Here is a 17,234-nt window from a genome sequence, read left to right on the forward strand (position 1 = left end):
CGAGCACTTTAGTGCTTTGCGTGCGAGATTTCTCCAACCCACTTGTGCCTAGACTTAGCGAATGCTTGCATGAAAATATCAAAACTTCATGGCCATGCCCACTGACTTTGCACATATAACGTATTGCATAGTGCTGTGCTTCGTTTAAACATTTATAACCAAGATATTACTTGCTTTTAGGAAGATGAACAACCCTCTTTATTACATATTTTAATACGATAATTCAAGTGTTTTATTTACTTCACATTAATGTTTGTATTGTATTACACATAAAATGTTCTATTATACATAAAACCTTTAATTATTTTTATATTACAATCAGCCAAAATGGACAATGCAAGTGAACTGTAATACTACAATAGTATGTCTATGCACTGCACACAATAAAACTGTAGGCCTAATTCAAAACACAAAAAGAGGATTCACTAATGATGAGAATGAAAGATACTTTATTATACCATGGTCTTTTTGAATACTCAATTCTGATTTGCTGGAATGTGTGCGTTAAAACCGTTTAATGCACAGGTAGTTTCATTCAGTTTTAATAACCGTTCAATATTAATGCGTCTACGCTTCTGTTCTTCGTACTGAGACATTGCGAGAGTTTTATACCTATGTTCAAACTACCTCCGGACATGTGTTTTGCAAGTTGCATGTGTTGCAAGTCTGATGAGCCTAAAAGCCGTAATTAACAATCACATCACAAAACAGGACATTATCAAGTCATGCAATGGCATCTTAAAATCAACTGTGAAGCGCTACAGGAAACATGGAAGAGACACCGGTGTTCATCAGCCCCGTATTACTGAGTCTGACCTAGAGATAATTAAAAATGCACCTACACTTTTTCCAAACCTAAAAGGCTTGTAAGAAGAGTATGGTTTGATGGTTTGCACGGAGGAGAGAAGAAAACTTTATCTAATATTGCTGCGCTGCTCAGCACACCTGCTAGAGGGCGCCGCTTGATCACGTATCGCTGACTGAAACACTGAATGGAGACTGATTTATAAAATACAGCCTACAGGACAACTGTTCGATTCATTAAAGCACAACAACATAAGCTTCAACAACCTGCCAGAAAACATATCCCGGCATTATAGCAGGTAAAAAACTTGAGTTAAACTTGCTTTCGGAGATTGATGTGCTGCCACTGCTATTCTGAAACTGCCGTAGCTTCCTGAGCTGACACACATGTGGCACAGTAACCTGTCCTTCTTCTCTGAGCTAACGGACATGATGTAAACACGAATGACGTAAGCCTGCCAATTTCGCCAAACTGCCAAAAACCTGACCTGACAGCTTATAATAAAAAACATTATTTGTGGCAAAGTGTGTAATGTTGTGAGTCACATCAGAGCTGGCTGCTTTAGTTCATGGCTTACAACTCTTTCATGAAATCTCTATGGTAAATATACTTCTGGAACCAAGTGGCAGACACTGTTGCGCTCTATTAAACATTAAATATGTTTTGATTTGCTGTGACTGTGCCACATTTTACGTTCAGTGTTTAATGTCTTTCTCTCAATCACAGTCAACAAAGAGACAGACAGGAAAAAGAAAGAGAGAGTAAAAGAGAGAGACAGTGAGTGTGATGCTGAGGGACAAAAGTCTCCAGCATGAGCTGCAAAGTCAGGGGGATTAAAGTGCTGCAGCTGCACATCAAACGCGTCACGGGACAGCAGAGCTCTTTCTGTCCACTCAGCAGCTCGCTTCACATTTACTGTTCACTTCCCTTTCACATGTCATTTATTCTGCAGCTTAAGCCTGTAAAAAAAAGTGAAAAGACAGGGGAAATGTAATGGGAATGTAAGGGATGCCTCCAGAGGGTGAGAATCAACCTAGGTGATGATAAATGTTTATTGGTAATAAAACTATAATAAGAAGTGTATAAGTTCTTAATATTTCTTTTCGATACCCTTTTTAAATCATGTTGCAAATCATGGATATAGAATATCATTCTTTATTTTTGATTTGCATCAAAAGCACAACTAGCCAAGTGTTAGAAGAAATCACTTAATTTCTAGAGAAAAGTCCACAGTGGAAAAACTCATAATTTAATCTAAGGAATATACTGAACACTGCATTGATAAACTGCAACATAGGGCACTGTAACTTTGCAACAATGTCTCCCCTTAGTGGTCATGAACTGTAATGCCACATTGTTGATGCCTCGAACTGATGACTTTTTTAATTTGATTATTTAGATTTAAGTTAAGAGCTCGCCATACAGGCGCAGTACAGAAGATAAAAAAGCCCTTCTGCATGAGCTGTGCATCACATTTTGTTTGTGAAAAAATGCACAAAAGACAAATTCAGGCGCAGTTTTATTGAAGGCCAAAATCTTTAATTAAACAAGAACTATGTAATCATCAAATCAATAATTAAATCACTAAATAAATCAATAAATGTCCCATATATTTAGTTTCTGCACTAGTTTGCATCCATTTTTATTTTATCCTTATCTTAGGGAACATTTTTCATTTAAGCACAAGATTCACGTCTTTTCATTTTCTGCATTTTTTTCATTTTCGGCTATCAGCAGGTCTCTCAACGACAGTAGGACATCCTCTTCAATAATAACCTTCTCAAAGAACCGACATCATGTCGTGCATTTTCCAGTGGAGCATACAGCTGCTCAACACTGTTAAGATTACTCCACACACCTAAGTCAATGTTACTGTCAGTTACAGCATTTATTTCGGCCATTACAAGGTGACAGCTTGAATGCTTAAATGAAAAATCAACCCAAAGATAATGCTCACATGAAAATGGATGCAAAATATATTAAATTGTTTAATTATTAAGTTAATTATTTTATAGTTTAACAATTCCTTTTTGTATTTAATGATTTATTTAGATATTTATTTCATGATTTAATTTTGAGTAATTTGGTCTGCCATTCCAGTTTGGGGTCACTGCCTGATGCTGAAATATCTCTGAATCACAGGTTGTTCCACAGGAAGTAAAAATGCATTGTAAATTAAGCTCAATCAGCAGCATTTGTGGCATAATGTTGATTACCAAAAAATAAATTTTGACTCATCCCTCCTTTTCTTTAAAAAAACCAATAATGTGTGTTTCAGTAAGACACTTACAATGGAAGTCAATGGGGCCAATTTTTGAAAGTTAAAATACTCACTGTTTCAAAAGTATAGACACAAGACATAAACAATATGTGTGTTAACATGATTTTAGTGTGATAAAATTACTTTCTAACCTTTTCTGTGTAAAATGATATCTAATTTTACAACTTTGTTGCCATGATTATGTAATGCCTTAAACACTAAAACACTAACACAATCATAAAAATGACGATTAAACAACTTTACAGCTCAAATAATACATGAGATTAAACAGAAACATTGTTTTAAAAGTGTTTTTTATAATTATAAGCTTCACATTTCTGTTTAAACCCTTCATGAATTGGCCCTATTGACTTCCATTTTAAGTGCCTCACTGTAATCTCGATTTTTGCTTTTTTTAAAGAAATCGAGACGAGTCGAAATAACTTTCAGTGCTTATCAACATTGTCACAAATGTTGTTGATTGAGCTTAACTTATGCTGAACCCAAAACTTTAACAACAACTGGGTGAATCTCATGAAATCTGACAAGAACGTCTCGGTTACTGTTGTAACCTCCGTTCCCTGATGGAGGGAACAAAACGTTGTGTCAATGTAGTGACACTAGGGGTCGCCCTTGGGAACCCCAAACACCTCTAATCTTTGAGAAAAGGCCAATGAGAATTGGCGAGTGGAATTTGCATGCCACTCCCCCAGACATACGGGTATAAAAGGAGCTGGCTCGCAACTACTCATTCAGGTTTTGTGCTGAGGAGCCGAGACAAGGTCCCGGCCATTTCAGCGGATAGTACCGCATTGTGGCAAGAGGGACACAATGTTTCGTTTCCTACATCAGGGAACGGAGGTTACAACAGTAACCGAGACATTCCCCTTCTGTCACTCACTCGACGTTGTGTCGATGTAGTGACACTAGGGGTCCCTATAGAAAAACGGCACAACAGCTGGACCGTGTTACGTGAACTGCCGATGCAGGTGCACACAAGCTGCTGCGTGCGTAATAGCAGGTGCATCAGTCCGCACGTAACCTCCTCTAACGCCCCACAAGACGTCATGTAGTTCCCCACATCCAAGAGGGGGGGAAGCGACGTAACTAGCGTGGGAGCTAGTTTTCTCTATGTTTTCTCTCCACAGAGTATTAGATTCGGCTGGGGCCATCTAACACTATTACACATGTCGGGGAAGGTGTTCTTTTCTTTTCCTATTCTTTCAGGGGGAAAAGACCCCGCAGAGACCACATCCTGCCCGGAGGAGAGGTAACATGTGGCAATAAGTCAAGTGGGCTCACTAGCCACACATGGAAGAGGCGCGGTGGTAGGTCCTGCCTGGAAGGGGAGGAGCTCTACAAACACAGCGACCGGGGGCAGAGAGGGCTCTGCCCAAGGGAGATGCGGGTCTGCCAACAGGGAGACCGTACCGCGGAAAATACATCACAGGGGGTTACCGGAGTAACCGGCACATGTGGAGCACCTATCCCAGTACAGGGCATATTAGTACCCGTAGTGGGTCCAGCTGCGAATTCCCCCATCGAATTCGTGAGCCCCAGGGCTAGGGAGGAAGGACATCCAGGGTTCACGGTTCGTGAACTCGCATGGGAGAAGCAACGCACATCTTTGCCTCATGGAGGGGAAAGGCGCTATACACAAGTGATACACCCAGCCAGCTGTTCCGTATTACCAAACTTATCTGTTCGTACCTGACAAAACATGGGACGAAACCGGCTCAACCCGGAGATTTTAAAATCTCGCAAAGGTATTGGGTGTTACCCAACCCACTGCTCTACAGATGTCTGCTAGAGAGGTGCCATTGGCCAGTGCCCACGAGGATGCAAGACTCCTTGTAGAGTGTGCTCGTATTCCCAAAGGGGCGGGCATGGCCTGGGTTTGGTATGCCAAAGTGATGGCATCCATGATCCAGCCGGCAAGCCTCTGTTTGGAGACAGCGTTCCCTTTCCGCTGTCCGCTGAAGCAGACAAAGAGCTGACAGAGAATGCCTGCAGGTCCCCAACCCTCTTGATGGAGGTGAGCGCAATCAGGAGGGCCGTCTTCAAAGAGAGGGCTTTCAGTTCGACTGACTCTAGCGGCTCAAACGGGGCTCTCTGAAGGCCCAGGAGGACCACGGAGAGATCCCATGAGGGAAAGAGGCATGGCCTAGGAGGATTCAGCCTCCGGGCACCTCTCAGGAACCTGATGATCAGGTCGTGCTTCCCTAAGGACTTACCATCCACTGCATCGTGGTGTGCCACTATGGCGGCCACATATGCCTTCAGGGTGGAAGGTGTATGTGTTGCTCTGAACCGAGGAGAGCTTGCTCTTTTTTCCAGTTGACCCGAAGCCCTAGACGGCTGAGGTGCCTGAGAACCAGGTCCCTGTGTGCGCACAGCAACTCTCGAGAGTGCGCTAGTGGTGGTGGCGTAGTGGGCTAAAGCACATAACTGGTAATCAGAAGGTTGCTGGTTCAATCCCACAGCCATCACCATTGTGTCCTTGAGCAAAGCACTTAACTCCAAGTTGCTTTGGATAAAAGCGTCTGCCAAATGCATAAATGTAAATGTAAATGTGAATCAGCCAGTCATCGAGGTAGTTGAGTATGCGGAAGCCCACTTCCCTTAACAGGGCAAGAGCTGCCTCTGTGACCTTTGTGAAGACGCGAGGGGACAGGGAGAGGCCGAAGGGGAGGACCTTGTACTGATACGCCCGGCCGTCGAAACCAAAGGAAGGGTCTGTGATGAGGTAAATCCGAGACGTGAAAGTACGCATCCTTCAGGTCTACCGCTGCAAACCAATCTTGATGCCAGACGCACGACAAAATGTGGCATAAGGTCCAAGAATGGCCACAACCCACTGCCTTTCTTTGGCACGATGAAGTAAGGGCTGTAGAACCCTTTCCTCATCTCGGCTGGAGGGACAGGCTCTATCGCAGCATTGCGCAGAAGGGTCGCGATCTCCGCATGCAGGGTGGCAGCGTTCTCGTGAAGCGAGGTGAAACGGATGCCGCTGAACCAGGGCAGGCGCCTGGCGGACTGAATCGCGTAGCCGAGTCGAATGGTCCTGGCCAGCCACCGCAACGGGTTGGAAAGCACTAACCATGCGTCCAAGCTCCGGGCGAGGGACACTAAGGGGACAATCGCGGCGGGGGGAGCAGGGGATGCATGTCGAGGAGGCTTGCTTCATCTCGAACTCTTGACTGCGCTGAGGGGACCCTTGAAGCACTTACCGTGCTCCATGTACCCGGCGTCGGGGGGGGGGTCGGCGACGGGGAGGAGCGACTTTTTGCCTGTCCTCGTAACTCGTCACAACCGCCTGGCCGTGGGTGTGAGTGTGGTGCGGTCAGGCACGCGAAGGCGGGGGGCCCAAGTCGCAGGTGCATCTTTTTTTGTAAATGTGGGCAAACATAAAACAAATGGGAACACAAGATTTACCTCCCGGCCCTCCACCAGGGGACAGAGTGGTCTGGATACCAGCTCCAAGGTATCAGCGGACATCTCCCTCCCTGGGTCATCCGTCTCAGGGGCGCTTAGGAGCCTTCCGGGTCCTTGCGCCTGGTCGTGAGACGGGGGGCGTCAGCTTCCTGCAGGGGGTCTATGCTGGGGCCGAGAACTGGGCTCGGACTGTGGCAGAGCCGCGTGGGCTTTCGCCGCCGCAGGGGGACACCCTCGGTGAGCAGACGGAGTACAGGATTTTGAGCCGCACCGGGGCAAGATGTGCTGTATTGCCTTAGTCTGCTTCTTCACCACCGAGAACTGCTGGGCAAAGTCCTCGACGGTGTCGCAGAATAGGCCGATCTGGGAGATGGGAGCATTGAGAAAGCGAGCCTTGTCAGCGTTCCTCATCTCGACCAGATTCAGCCACAGGTGGCGTTCCTGGACCACCAAGGTGGATATCACCTGCCCGAGTGCTTGCGCCATGACCTTCGTCGCCCGGAGGGTGAGGTCAGTCGCCGAGCACAGCTCCTGCATCACATCGGGATCAGGACTACCCACGTGCAGCTCTTTCAGTGCCTTGGCCTGGTGTACTTGCAGGAGGACCATGGCATGCAGGGCGGAGGCGTCCTGTCCAGCGGCACTGTAGGCTTTAGTCGCCAGAGACGACGTAGTCCTACAGGCCCCGGAGGGGAGCGCCGGACGATCCCACCAGGTGGCGGTGTTTTGCGGGCAGAGATGCAACGCAACCGCCTTATCCACCTGAGGGATCTCCGTGTACCCGTGGGCCGCCCAGCTGTCGAGGGTAGTGAGAGCGGATAAGCTGGGAAATCGAGTTTGGGCAGAAAAAGGTGCCCTCCAGGACCTCGTCAACTCATCATGCACTTTCGGGAAGAAGGGGACCAGGGGGGTGGACTGGGGGGCACGGCTGTGAGCGGCGCCCCGAGCCCAGGAACCAGTCACCTAGCCGCGATGTCTCAGGGGAGGGTGGAGAGTTCCAGTCCAACCCGACCCTCGCGGTGGCCCAGGCAAGCATGGCAGTCAGCTCTGCGTCGGCCTCAGACGGGGCGGGCAGACCCAAAGGTGGCAGCCCAGTCGAGTCCTCGGCATCCGACATCGCCAGTGCGCTCTCCGATGCAGCGATCAAGGACTCATCCTGCTCGGAGAGAGATGTTAGGCTGGCCGTGAGGCAAGCTGGTCTCATCTCGGAACTCGACGGAGGCAGACGAGCGTGCTGGGGAATGGGAGGTCCGTGGGGAATTACCCAGCGAGACCACGCCCATTGAAATCCCCAAATCGCTTCCAGTGCCAGCCGGGCCGGCCTTGTACCTGTAGGTAGAAGGCGCAGTTCGGGGGGCAGCTTTAATGGCTTTACCTCGGAGGAAGGAAAGCCGCGACCACAACGTTGCCATGGTCATGTTCTCGCAATGAGAATACGAACCATCCACAAATGCAGCCTCAGTGTGAGCGCGGCCCAGACACGTGAGGCAGCGCCCATGGCTGTCGGCTGTAGGAATTACATAAAGACAGAACGGCATCTTTAAAAAGATGCGTCTTTAGAAAGACGTTCACGTCAATGTGCTGCTCTAATAGAGGAAAATATACTCTTTGCAGAGATATATACTCTCTTAGTAGCGCTGTCGAAGCACCCAGGGGCGTAGTCTGCACTAAGCGTGCAGAAGGAGCAACAGCATAGGCTTCTATCTGAGGTGAGTGGACCGGCAGTGGAATTCAGCTCACTGACACACAACCGCTCGGGGGAGAGGCATGCATATTCCACTCGTCAATTCTCATTGGCCTTTTCTCAAAGATTAGAGGTGTTTGGGGCTCCCATGGGCGACCCCTAGTGTCACTACATCGACACAACGTCGAGTGAGTGACAGAAGGGGAACATTTCATTACATTTCACAAAAAATCAAAAGGGTATATATATATATATTCTATATATAGATATGTTCTATATATAGATATATATATATATCAAGATTATTATTTTTTTGGCATAGTGACATTATTTTAATGACAATTAAGCATGCCTCCCCTCACATACATTACTGTAGTGCAGACAAAAATAAAAAAATAAAAATATTTTTTCTTGTTATAGTAATTAGAATTATTTTTTTCACTATTACAATAACGAAAATGCAATTTCCCGCATCACAGTAATGGGTATGATGTTTTTCTCATGTATATGTTTTGGCAGATATGTCTCATCACTAGGTTTCAATACAGATCTCCCACTCTGATTCACAAACTATCGATTTGAACTGATTCCTATTTCTATACAATTTAATTTAGGTCTATTTCAGTTATGATGTTTTTGCTTACATATGAAAGAAAGTTTCTCTCATCTAATGCTGTAAATTAAACAGGGCACCTTCTAACTTACATGAAAATATTAATCTTAAACCAACAGGGCCTAAACTATGCAGTTCAATTGCTATATATTTAACGGGTATAATAATCAACACAATCAAAACTGAAGTAAACTTTAAACTAAAAGATCAATCTTATCTTGGAATTTGATGAATCAGTATCGGGACTGTTCCAATAAAGATCATGATTAAATGGAAAAATCTATATTTTTTATCCAGCCTTACTCATTGTCATGAAAATAAAGTCACAATACAAAAAAAATAAAAAATAAATAATAATACAAAAAATAATCTTAATGGTCCTAAAATGGTTTTCATTTCTTTCTGTAAAATATTATTTTTCATTTTCTGAATTTGGGGTGAAGTAAGAGCCATACACTCCTTCATAAGATTCACCCCACTAGCAAAGAAACAGTCTCTCTCTCTCTCTCTCTCAGAAAGAAGAAATGTGCTAAAATGTGCTGAAGAACCTCCTACGCATCTTCCTGCGCCTCACTGCAGATCTGTGAACACAGACAGAGCAGATCAATCCACATTGTGCCTTGGCTTCATAAAATTATGCTTTTTTTTTAATATGGAGCACACATATCCCCTGTAAGCTCATGACACAATGCCAAAAAGTTCACACATTTACTCACAATCATGTCGTTCCAAACCCATATGACTTTCTTTCTTCTCTGCAACACAAAAGTAGATGTTTGGGGAGAATGTTTGAGCTTGTTTTCACTACAACAAAAGTGGATGGTGATTTATACAAAACTCCAAGAATGACAAAAAGCACCCAATAAAATGTAGTATATATATATATTGTTTTTGTTTTGTTCATTCTTTTCCCTTTATTAACATAAACCTGCCATTAAACTGTACATAAAGGTGTTCAATAAAATTAAATATAAAACATTTAATACAAAATAACATTGAATCCACACAATGAATGAATGAGCTGTCTGCTGCCCAAGTCAACAAAGAAAAGAGAGTCAGGCAGGAGCCAGTGGGCTGACAACAGAACAACAAACCCTCTCAGGTTGCATCAGTAAAATGCACAATGTGTAGTCTGTATTGTTGATCGAGTGCAGGCAAAATTTCCCACTTACACCATTGATTTAATGAAGCCCATAGCTTGTCGTGGGCATGTAAAAGTCTTATGTCCATCCTTGGTGTCAATTCTCAGCTTTGCAGAAAAAAGCAGTGCGAAGCTTAGCTTCTGTTGGTGCAGTAATTTTTTACACTCTTTGAATCCGTCTCGCTTCACTTGTGTTGCTCTAGAAAAGTCCGGAAAAACCATGATGTTGTGGTCCTCCCAGCACAACTCGCCTTTATTCCTTGCCACACGTAGAAGTCTCTGTCAGCCGACCGCAAGAATCTTGACAGGATAGATCTGGATCTGGATCTGGATGAAGCTGACCAAGCCAGCGGCCCACCGTGTTGATCAAATTCAACTGCACCATATCTTGACCTTCCTTTCTCTCTGGGATTCCAACAGGCTGACAATTTCAAATTTTTCAACATCCTGCCCTCCCAGTACAGTTTAACAAACAAACTATTACAGTTCTCACCAGTTAATATTGATTAAAAGGATAGTTGTAGCAAAGTGGAGCTCGCCATCAAGAGATCAACCCTCGCATAGTGTCATGTGACTCACCTATTCCTAATATTGAAATATTTGTGTAAGGTACAGTTTATGTTGGCTTGACAATTTTCTCATAGATATTACACGACTGTGGACACAATTTTGCAAATTGACATTATGTGTTTCATTACATGTATTGTGGCAGTTCCGAGAAGAAATGTCCACTGTGTGATGCTATAAGTTCTCCCAAAGAGATGAGGTTTTTAAGGTTAATGCTTTTTCGAGTTTCAAATCAACAAAACTGACTTCCCAGTAGGTAGGTATAGGAAAAATATGGGATTGGAAAGACGTAGGAATTTTTCACATTTTTGGCTGAACGATTCCTTTCATGTATTGTTTGTTTCAGTTTGTATTGTACATATTTTAAGGAGTCTGACAGGTTTAAACTATAAATAAAGATGTTAAATGAGCCGAAGCTTTTTTATGTGTGTTTACAGAGTGTTGCACTGAACTACTGTAGAACTGTATGTGTAGGAGGAAAAGAGCTCTTGGAATCCCACAGCTTCGCACTTTCAGCCCACAATAGTTCACATACCTACAAAAACAGCTAATGAACTCTCACTCATGTTCACTGGGGGTTTCAATGTTCATCTGTCATGTTAGAACCAGATCTGAAGCTTGAACATGTCTCAGCAGACTGAGTTCCCTGATCTTAGAGCATGTGTATGCTTGTGCATTCAGGATTTGGGGTTGGGGGGGAGGGTACAAACCCATTATTCATACCATGATCAATGGAAACATGTAAATGCTTCATGCTGCAACCCCCCACCCCCACCCCCCATTGTTCAAGCCAAATCTACGCCCTTGGTGACAACACTGACCTGACAGCACACCTGGATAATGTCAGTATGCAATATGACTTGAACTTACTGTTTTTAGAGGCCATGCTTAAAACCATCATATGTAAGAGCACTCACACCAACTAGGCTAATAATTCACAACAAAATGGCCCACAAAATGGCCCATTTCTGAGCATATGGGGGCCCCAAGCGAAATCCTACTTAGAGGCCCATAACAATATGTGTATTAACATGATTTTAGTGTAATAAAATCGATTATTAACCTTTTCTGTGTAAAGTTATAGCCAGTTTTACAACTTCATTGCCATGATGATGCCTTAAAGGCTAAATCACTAACACAACCGTAAAAATGACTATTTAAACAACTTCACAGCTCAAATAGTTCATGAGTTTAAACAGCAGAAATCTCAGCTTTGCAGCTTATAAGTGCTTTTATAAAATTATAAGCTTCACATTTCTGCCTTTAAACACTCAAATTCACGTGCCTTATTGTAACCTGTTTTTTTTTTTTTTTTTTTGTGGGAATCACCATCATGCCACAAATGCTGTCGAATGAGCATCACTTGTATTGAACCCGGAATATTCCTTTAGGTTTTTATGTGTTGACTTGCAGCTCACAAATTATTACAAAACAAAAACATGCTTTGTGGTGGTTCATCATGAACTACATCATTCAGATTTAGTTCATTTAGTTCAGATCATAACACATTGCTGTTATTGTAACTGGCTCTATTTTTGCAACAGTGCTAGGCGACCAGAGTTTGCATGCATACACCCACAGAGAGTGCAAGCCCTCCCACCCACACCCACTTGTGCTATCTGTGGGTGTATGCACGCAAACTGTGGGTGTATTGTATGTTAATGAAGGGGTGCAAAGCGCAATTTGCTATTTTCCTGAGAAATAGGCTATTGCGTTAAGATGTTTGAAAACCACGTCTATTCTGGATGCAAAGTCATGGCACACGTCCAGACTAATATGTTTTCTGGTGGAAACACATTAGTTTTGCCAAGTTTCCACTCATCCACACTTGGACAACGTTTTCCGTCACCAACACTTTTGAAAACGCCCCCTAGTACTGCACACTTTGGAAAACAGTGATGTTAGGAAATGAATATTTTGACTATGTTTACGCCTCTTATCCACCTTAAAATTGCATTTTCATCCACTGAGTCTCAGTTACTGCCTAATTTGGAAAATAATTCTGTTAGGACCGTGTCCACAGCACAAACAGTGTGGGAAGATTTTGTTCAAATCAATAACCTCAGGTATGAGCAATAGCAATAGTGCTTGGCTTAGCAAAAATCCACAGTCACAAGCCAGTCTTACCTCAGCTCAAACACACATATGAACAATATTCTCTTTGTGAACCATCAATCAAATAAATGCATTAACCATTAACCATGTGATTTTCTTTAAGAGACTACAACAAATGGTATCCTGTAAACAGCCTCTTGCCACCACTGTTCTATTTCGGGACGCATTCTGCTCTCAGCAAACTGAATGATGAATAATTGAAAGCACTCTTTCCGTCACGATATGAACATCATACAACAGCACACACTGAAAATGGTGAATTTCATCATGTTACAAATCCAATTTCTCTGTAAACTGAATTAAAGACTTTTCTTTGTAGCAATTTGGATTGTAGTGATAGTAAACAAATTGATAGTAAACTGTGTTATTTAATAGGTGTACTATTTTCATCAATAAAGTTACATTGTGATTTTACTTGTGTTTACATCAGAATTCTGATGTGTAAATTGAAGGATGAATAGATAGAAGTGAAGATCTGAATGCATGCTGCTACACTCTGATACAAAACTGAAGGAAGTCATTACACACTTGATATGGGGCTAGTTATCAAACAAAAGCTATATATCAGTGACTGTAAGATTTAGAGTCAAATGTTCAAATGCACATATGCTTGTTTCCTCCAGCAGTGGTTTTGGATGTTGGTTTCAAACACCGGTTTTAAACCGTATTACAGAATATTTTTTGTGAATTCTAAAATTCCAATACCATTATATTTTTGCAAGAACTGTAAGGTAAACTATTGAACACAATAAAGCCACACTGGTATATATTCAGTCAATGGTCAACTCTATATCATGTAATATATTAAAGAAGATTTTAAGTTAAAGTTTGAACTGTGTTCACAGGACAAGGGGTAGTTTTTTTTCTTCATAAATATCAGGTTGGGGCAGTCTTGTATGTTGTAATTATATGGGTCAATACGTGACATTAATAAATCAAAAATACATTAAAAAATGCAATTCACACAAAACAGTTACTTGCATACACCTCTACTATGATAAACGTTTTCTGAGTTCAAATTCATTTTGATATTTTTGGGGGGACTTAAAGTAAAAAATGTCTAAGTAGTTTAACTGTCCAGAGACATAAAGAAATGTCTCATTATAAGATGAAATTCTTGAAAAAATAAATGTTGGCATGAGAAATTTAAGAAATAATTTTAATTATGATAATTTAGGAATAATCTTTAATTATTATTTATGTAAAATATATACAATGAAACAGTGACATTTTGTTTTAAAATATTTTAATAATATATATATAAAAAAATTCAGCAAAGTCCACCAAATCAAAGTCTGTTGTTGTCATGTGAAAAACAGAGAAGATGTCTTGACACCTCATGACTGTGTGTGAATTTTTAAAAACATTCAACCTTTTGACATTTTTATGAATAGACACATTTTGTTTAGGTCATGTGGTGTAACCCTCAGAAAACTTCTTGATATTCCTTATACAGAAATTCATGATATTTGTAAAAAAGAAAAAAAAAAAAAAAAAAAAAAACCTTGAAAAATGTTTTTTTTTTTTTCATGCTTTTTAAAAAATTAAAGATTAAGTTGTGTACACTCATGTGTATTTTAATACCTTTTATTTGATTGTTTCAACACTTGTCATTTTAAAAATCATTTTTGTAGAAAATGCTATAAATATTTTTTGTTTTTGTTTTACATTTGTAACCAACATAGGTCCCCCCCCCCCCCCCCCCCTTTTTTTCTTCTTCTTTTTTTTTTTTAAGATTTCTAATCTTTAAAATACTTCTTATCTTGGACAACCCATTCACAAATGTTTAATTACAATTTCTGTTATTTTTGGATGTTACCTTTGACAGTATTGCTGTGGTTTCATGAACTGTTTTACTGTTTAAATATTGTTAAATAAATGATAAAGCCTGTAATATTTAATTACAAATATGTTTTAGAAGTTACTATTTTTATTTCTTCTTCTTTTTTTTTTATTTTTTTACAGTATTTATGGTATTGCTCTGTCAAATCTGGTCAATAATACTACACTGAAATCGACTTAAAATATTTACTGGAGTAAAAAGTGTGATAACTAGATGTGGTCTCTCCCACTGTTGCGATGACAGACTGTACTTTATATACTAACAGTAAAGTACAGTACGTCAGTTTGATGCAGAATGAGTCTAAAGGACCTGTTTGAGACATTCCCAAAACTTAAAACACCCGCATCCCTAGACATTCAAACGATACATCTATCAAATGTACACTGCAAAATCACAGCACTGCGAAACATCCTCGCAGTTTGACATGCAATACCGCTTTCGCACCTGAAAACATGAAGACATTAAAGCGCATGTCCTACCGTAGCTTTCCTCGTCCATCTCCAGTTGACTGCCACTGACGCACGAAGAGTGAAGAAAACATCTCTCTCTCTCTCTCGATGATGATGATGATGATGATGATGATGATTCGCAGACTCCTTAACAGATACGATGTCACTCAAAGCATGTGTGGGGGAACACTTATTTCAAGCTTAATTTTACATTATAAGTTTACTACCATGATTGTTTTACAATGTCGCAAAAGCATCAATATACACAATAAAATCAGTGACCAGGAAAAAATAATAAAAAAATAAAAATAGGCTACCTATAAATAAAATAATAGTAAATAAAAATAGATGCCAGTAATGGAAGCCTTTTTTTTATTATTATTATTTTATTTATGTATTTGTCTATAATTAACAAATGTCAAACTGTTTGTGTACATGTATTATTTTTGTCATTACTATTTCTGAAAGTCATGAGAATTCCCAGCACAGTGTGATTTCCAGCGCATTTCAAAGTCTGTATTGAGTTTAATAGAATTTTGTGCTGGAAATTATGCATAATTTGGCAAAATTACCATTTGATTGGAAATTATGCCAAATAAAAATCTTCTACTCACATGTGATATTTACCTTTATTTTTCTTCAAACATCCCTTGTTTCTTATTTCATCCCAAGCATGCTCTTCACTCACTTTTTTGTTGACTTCATTAACAAGTACATTAACTTTACAAAAACTTTATCGGGGCAAAATTGTTTGGTGTGAAATGACACCACAACTGTGGAACAGTAGTAATATCGAAATGATTTCTGTTTATTTCAATAATAATAATAATTCATAATCTTAATATTTATTTATTTTTATAATGTACCTTCGTATAGTTTAATATTGAAAGTCTGTGTCTGGGTCAAGATTAAAACAGTAAAATTTATACATAAAAAGCATTTGAAAAGAACCAAAAATAAGTTATATAATTAGTTAATGTTGCATTCATTTAACAAAAAGAAAAAGGTTGGAATGTGTTCATTTTAAATAAAAATCAAGCCCTGGGACATGAAATTGCCAGTATAATAAATATATAATATATATATATATATATATATATATATAATAATAAATTATTATTATTATTATTATCATCGTCATCATCATCATCATCATCTGCTCCACACTTCAGTCCAAAGAATCGAGAAGAATAAGAGCAACTTCTGCATCCGTCTTCAAGCCTTTTACCTCTCGGAGGTCTCTCCACTGCTTGAAAAGCCTCGCCGTTGTTGACGCAGCTCCTAGCCCTCGACTTATCATAAACCTTCTTTTGTAGTTTATATTCGTCTGACCTTTTTCTATTGGTCTGTTTCTCAGCCATTTGTCCTCCTTGGAGTTTAGAAAGCTTGCATCAGCCAGATTTGCCATCGCTTTTCGAATGAATTTCCCTCTCGCTCTGCCCCCAACCCCAATCCTGTGCACGCACAAGAACCACCCCATTGCTGATTGGCTGGAGTAGTGTTGTGTGGATCAGTCTGTTCCACTTTGTTTTTGTCCCATTTACAGATCCAGGGCTGTGTACAAATACTAGATTTTTTTCTGACACACAGAATGGTCAGCTAGCAGACTGTGAGGAAATATTGGCAGAATTTGACAAAAAGTGTATTGGATTAGAATTACTGAGTGCACCTTTAAAGGTTGGGTATATTCTCATCATTCTGACATGACGAAGACGATTCCAAACAAGCAGTAATAACTTCAGGTGTTACAACTAAAAATCTGTGTGACACTGTTGTAAATATGTTTATTAAAGAGGAGAGTGAAGATATGGCTTATCCAGAAGCATGCAGAATTAAAACCAAACACACTGACGAACAAACAGGTTGGTGTTCATTCTTGAGTGCTGAAGAATATTAAGATAATAAAAGCTTCAGTAAATTAGATTTGGTGGCTGTAGTTCACAGAATCACAGAAGCTGAGAATGTTAAACAATTAAAGACACATAAATAGTGGGGCCTGGGTAGCTCAGTGGTAAAGACACTGGCTACCACCCCTGGAGTTCGCTAGTTCGAATCCCAGGGCATGCTGAGTGACTCCAGCCAGGTCTCCTAAGCAACCAAATTAGCCCAGTTGCTAGAAAGGATAGAGTCACATGGGGTAACCTCCTCATGTTTGCTATAATATGGTTCGTTCTCGGTGGGGCGTGTGGTGAGTTGAGCACGGATGCCGCGGTGAAGCCTCCACATGTGCTATGTCTCCATGGCAACACGCTCAACAAGCCACGTGATAAGATGCGCAGGTTGATGGTCTCAGATGCAGAGGCAACTGGGATTCATCCTCCA

The 17,234-nt window shown here is 41.0% G+C and overlaps 1 protein-coding gene across 1 annotated transcript in view; it reads right to left on the reverse strand.

Moving 5' to 3' along the window:
* LOC127450363 (cytohesin-1-like) overlaps positions 1–14,974 on the reverse strand; it is a 91,820-nt gene extending 76,846 nt beyond the window's left edge. Inside the window, exon 1 of the mRNA XM_051714435.1 lies at positions 14,943–14,974. Coding sequence (XP_051570395.1) covers positions 14,943–14,961 — 19 coding nt within the window. The 5' untranslated portion in view covers positions 14,962–14,974. The remainder of the gene's footprint in view (positions 1–14,942) is intronic.
* Positions 14,975–17,234: the final 2,260 nt, after the last annotated feature.

This window comes from Myxocyprinus asiaticus, chromosome 13, assembly GCF_019703515.2.
Source record: "Myxocyprinus asiaticus isolate MX2 ecotype Aquarium Trade chromosome 13, UBuf_Myxa_2, whole genome shotgun sequence".
NCBI classification, from domain to species: Eukaryota; Metazoa; Chordata; class Actinopteri; order Cypriniformes; family Catostomidae; genus Myxocyprinus; species Myxocyprinus asiaticus.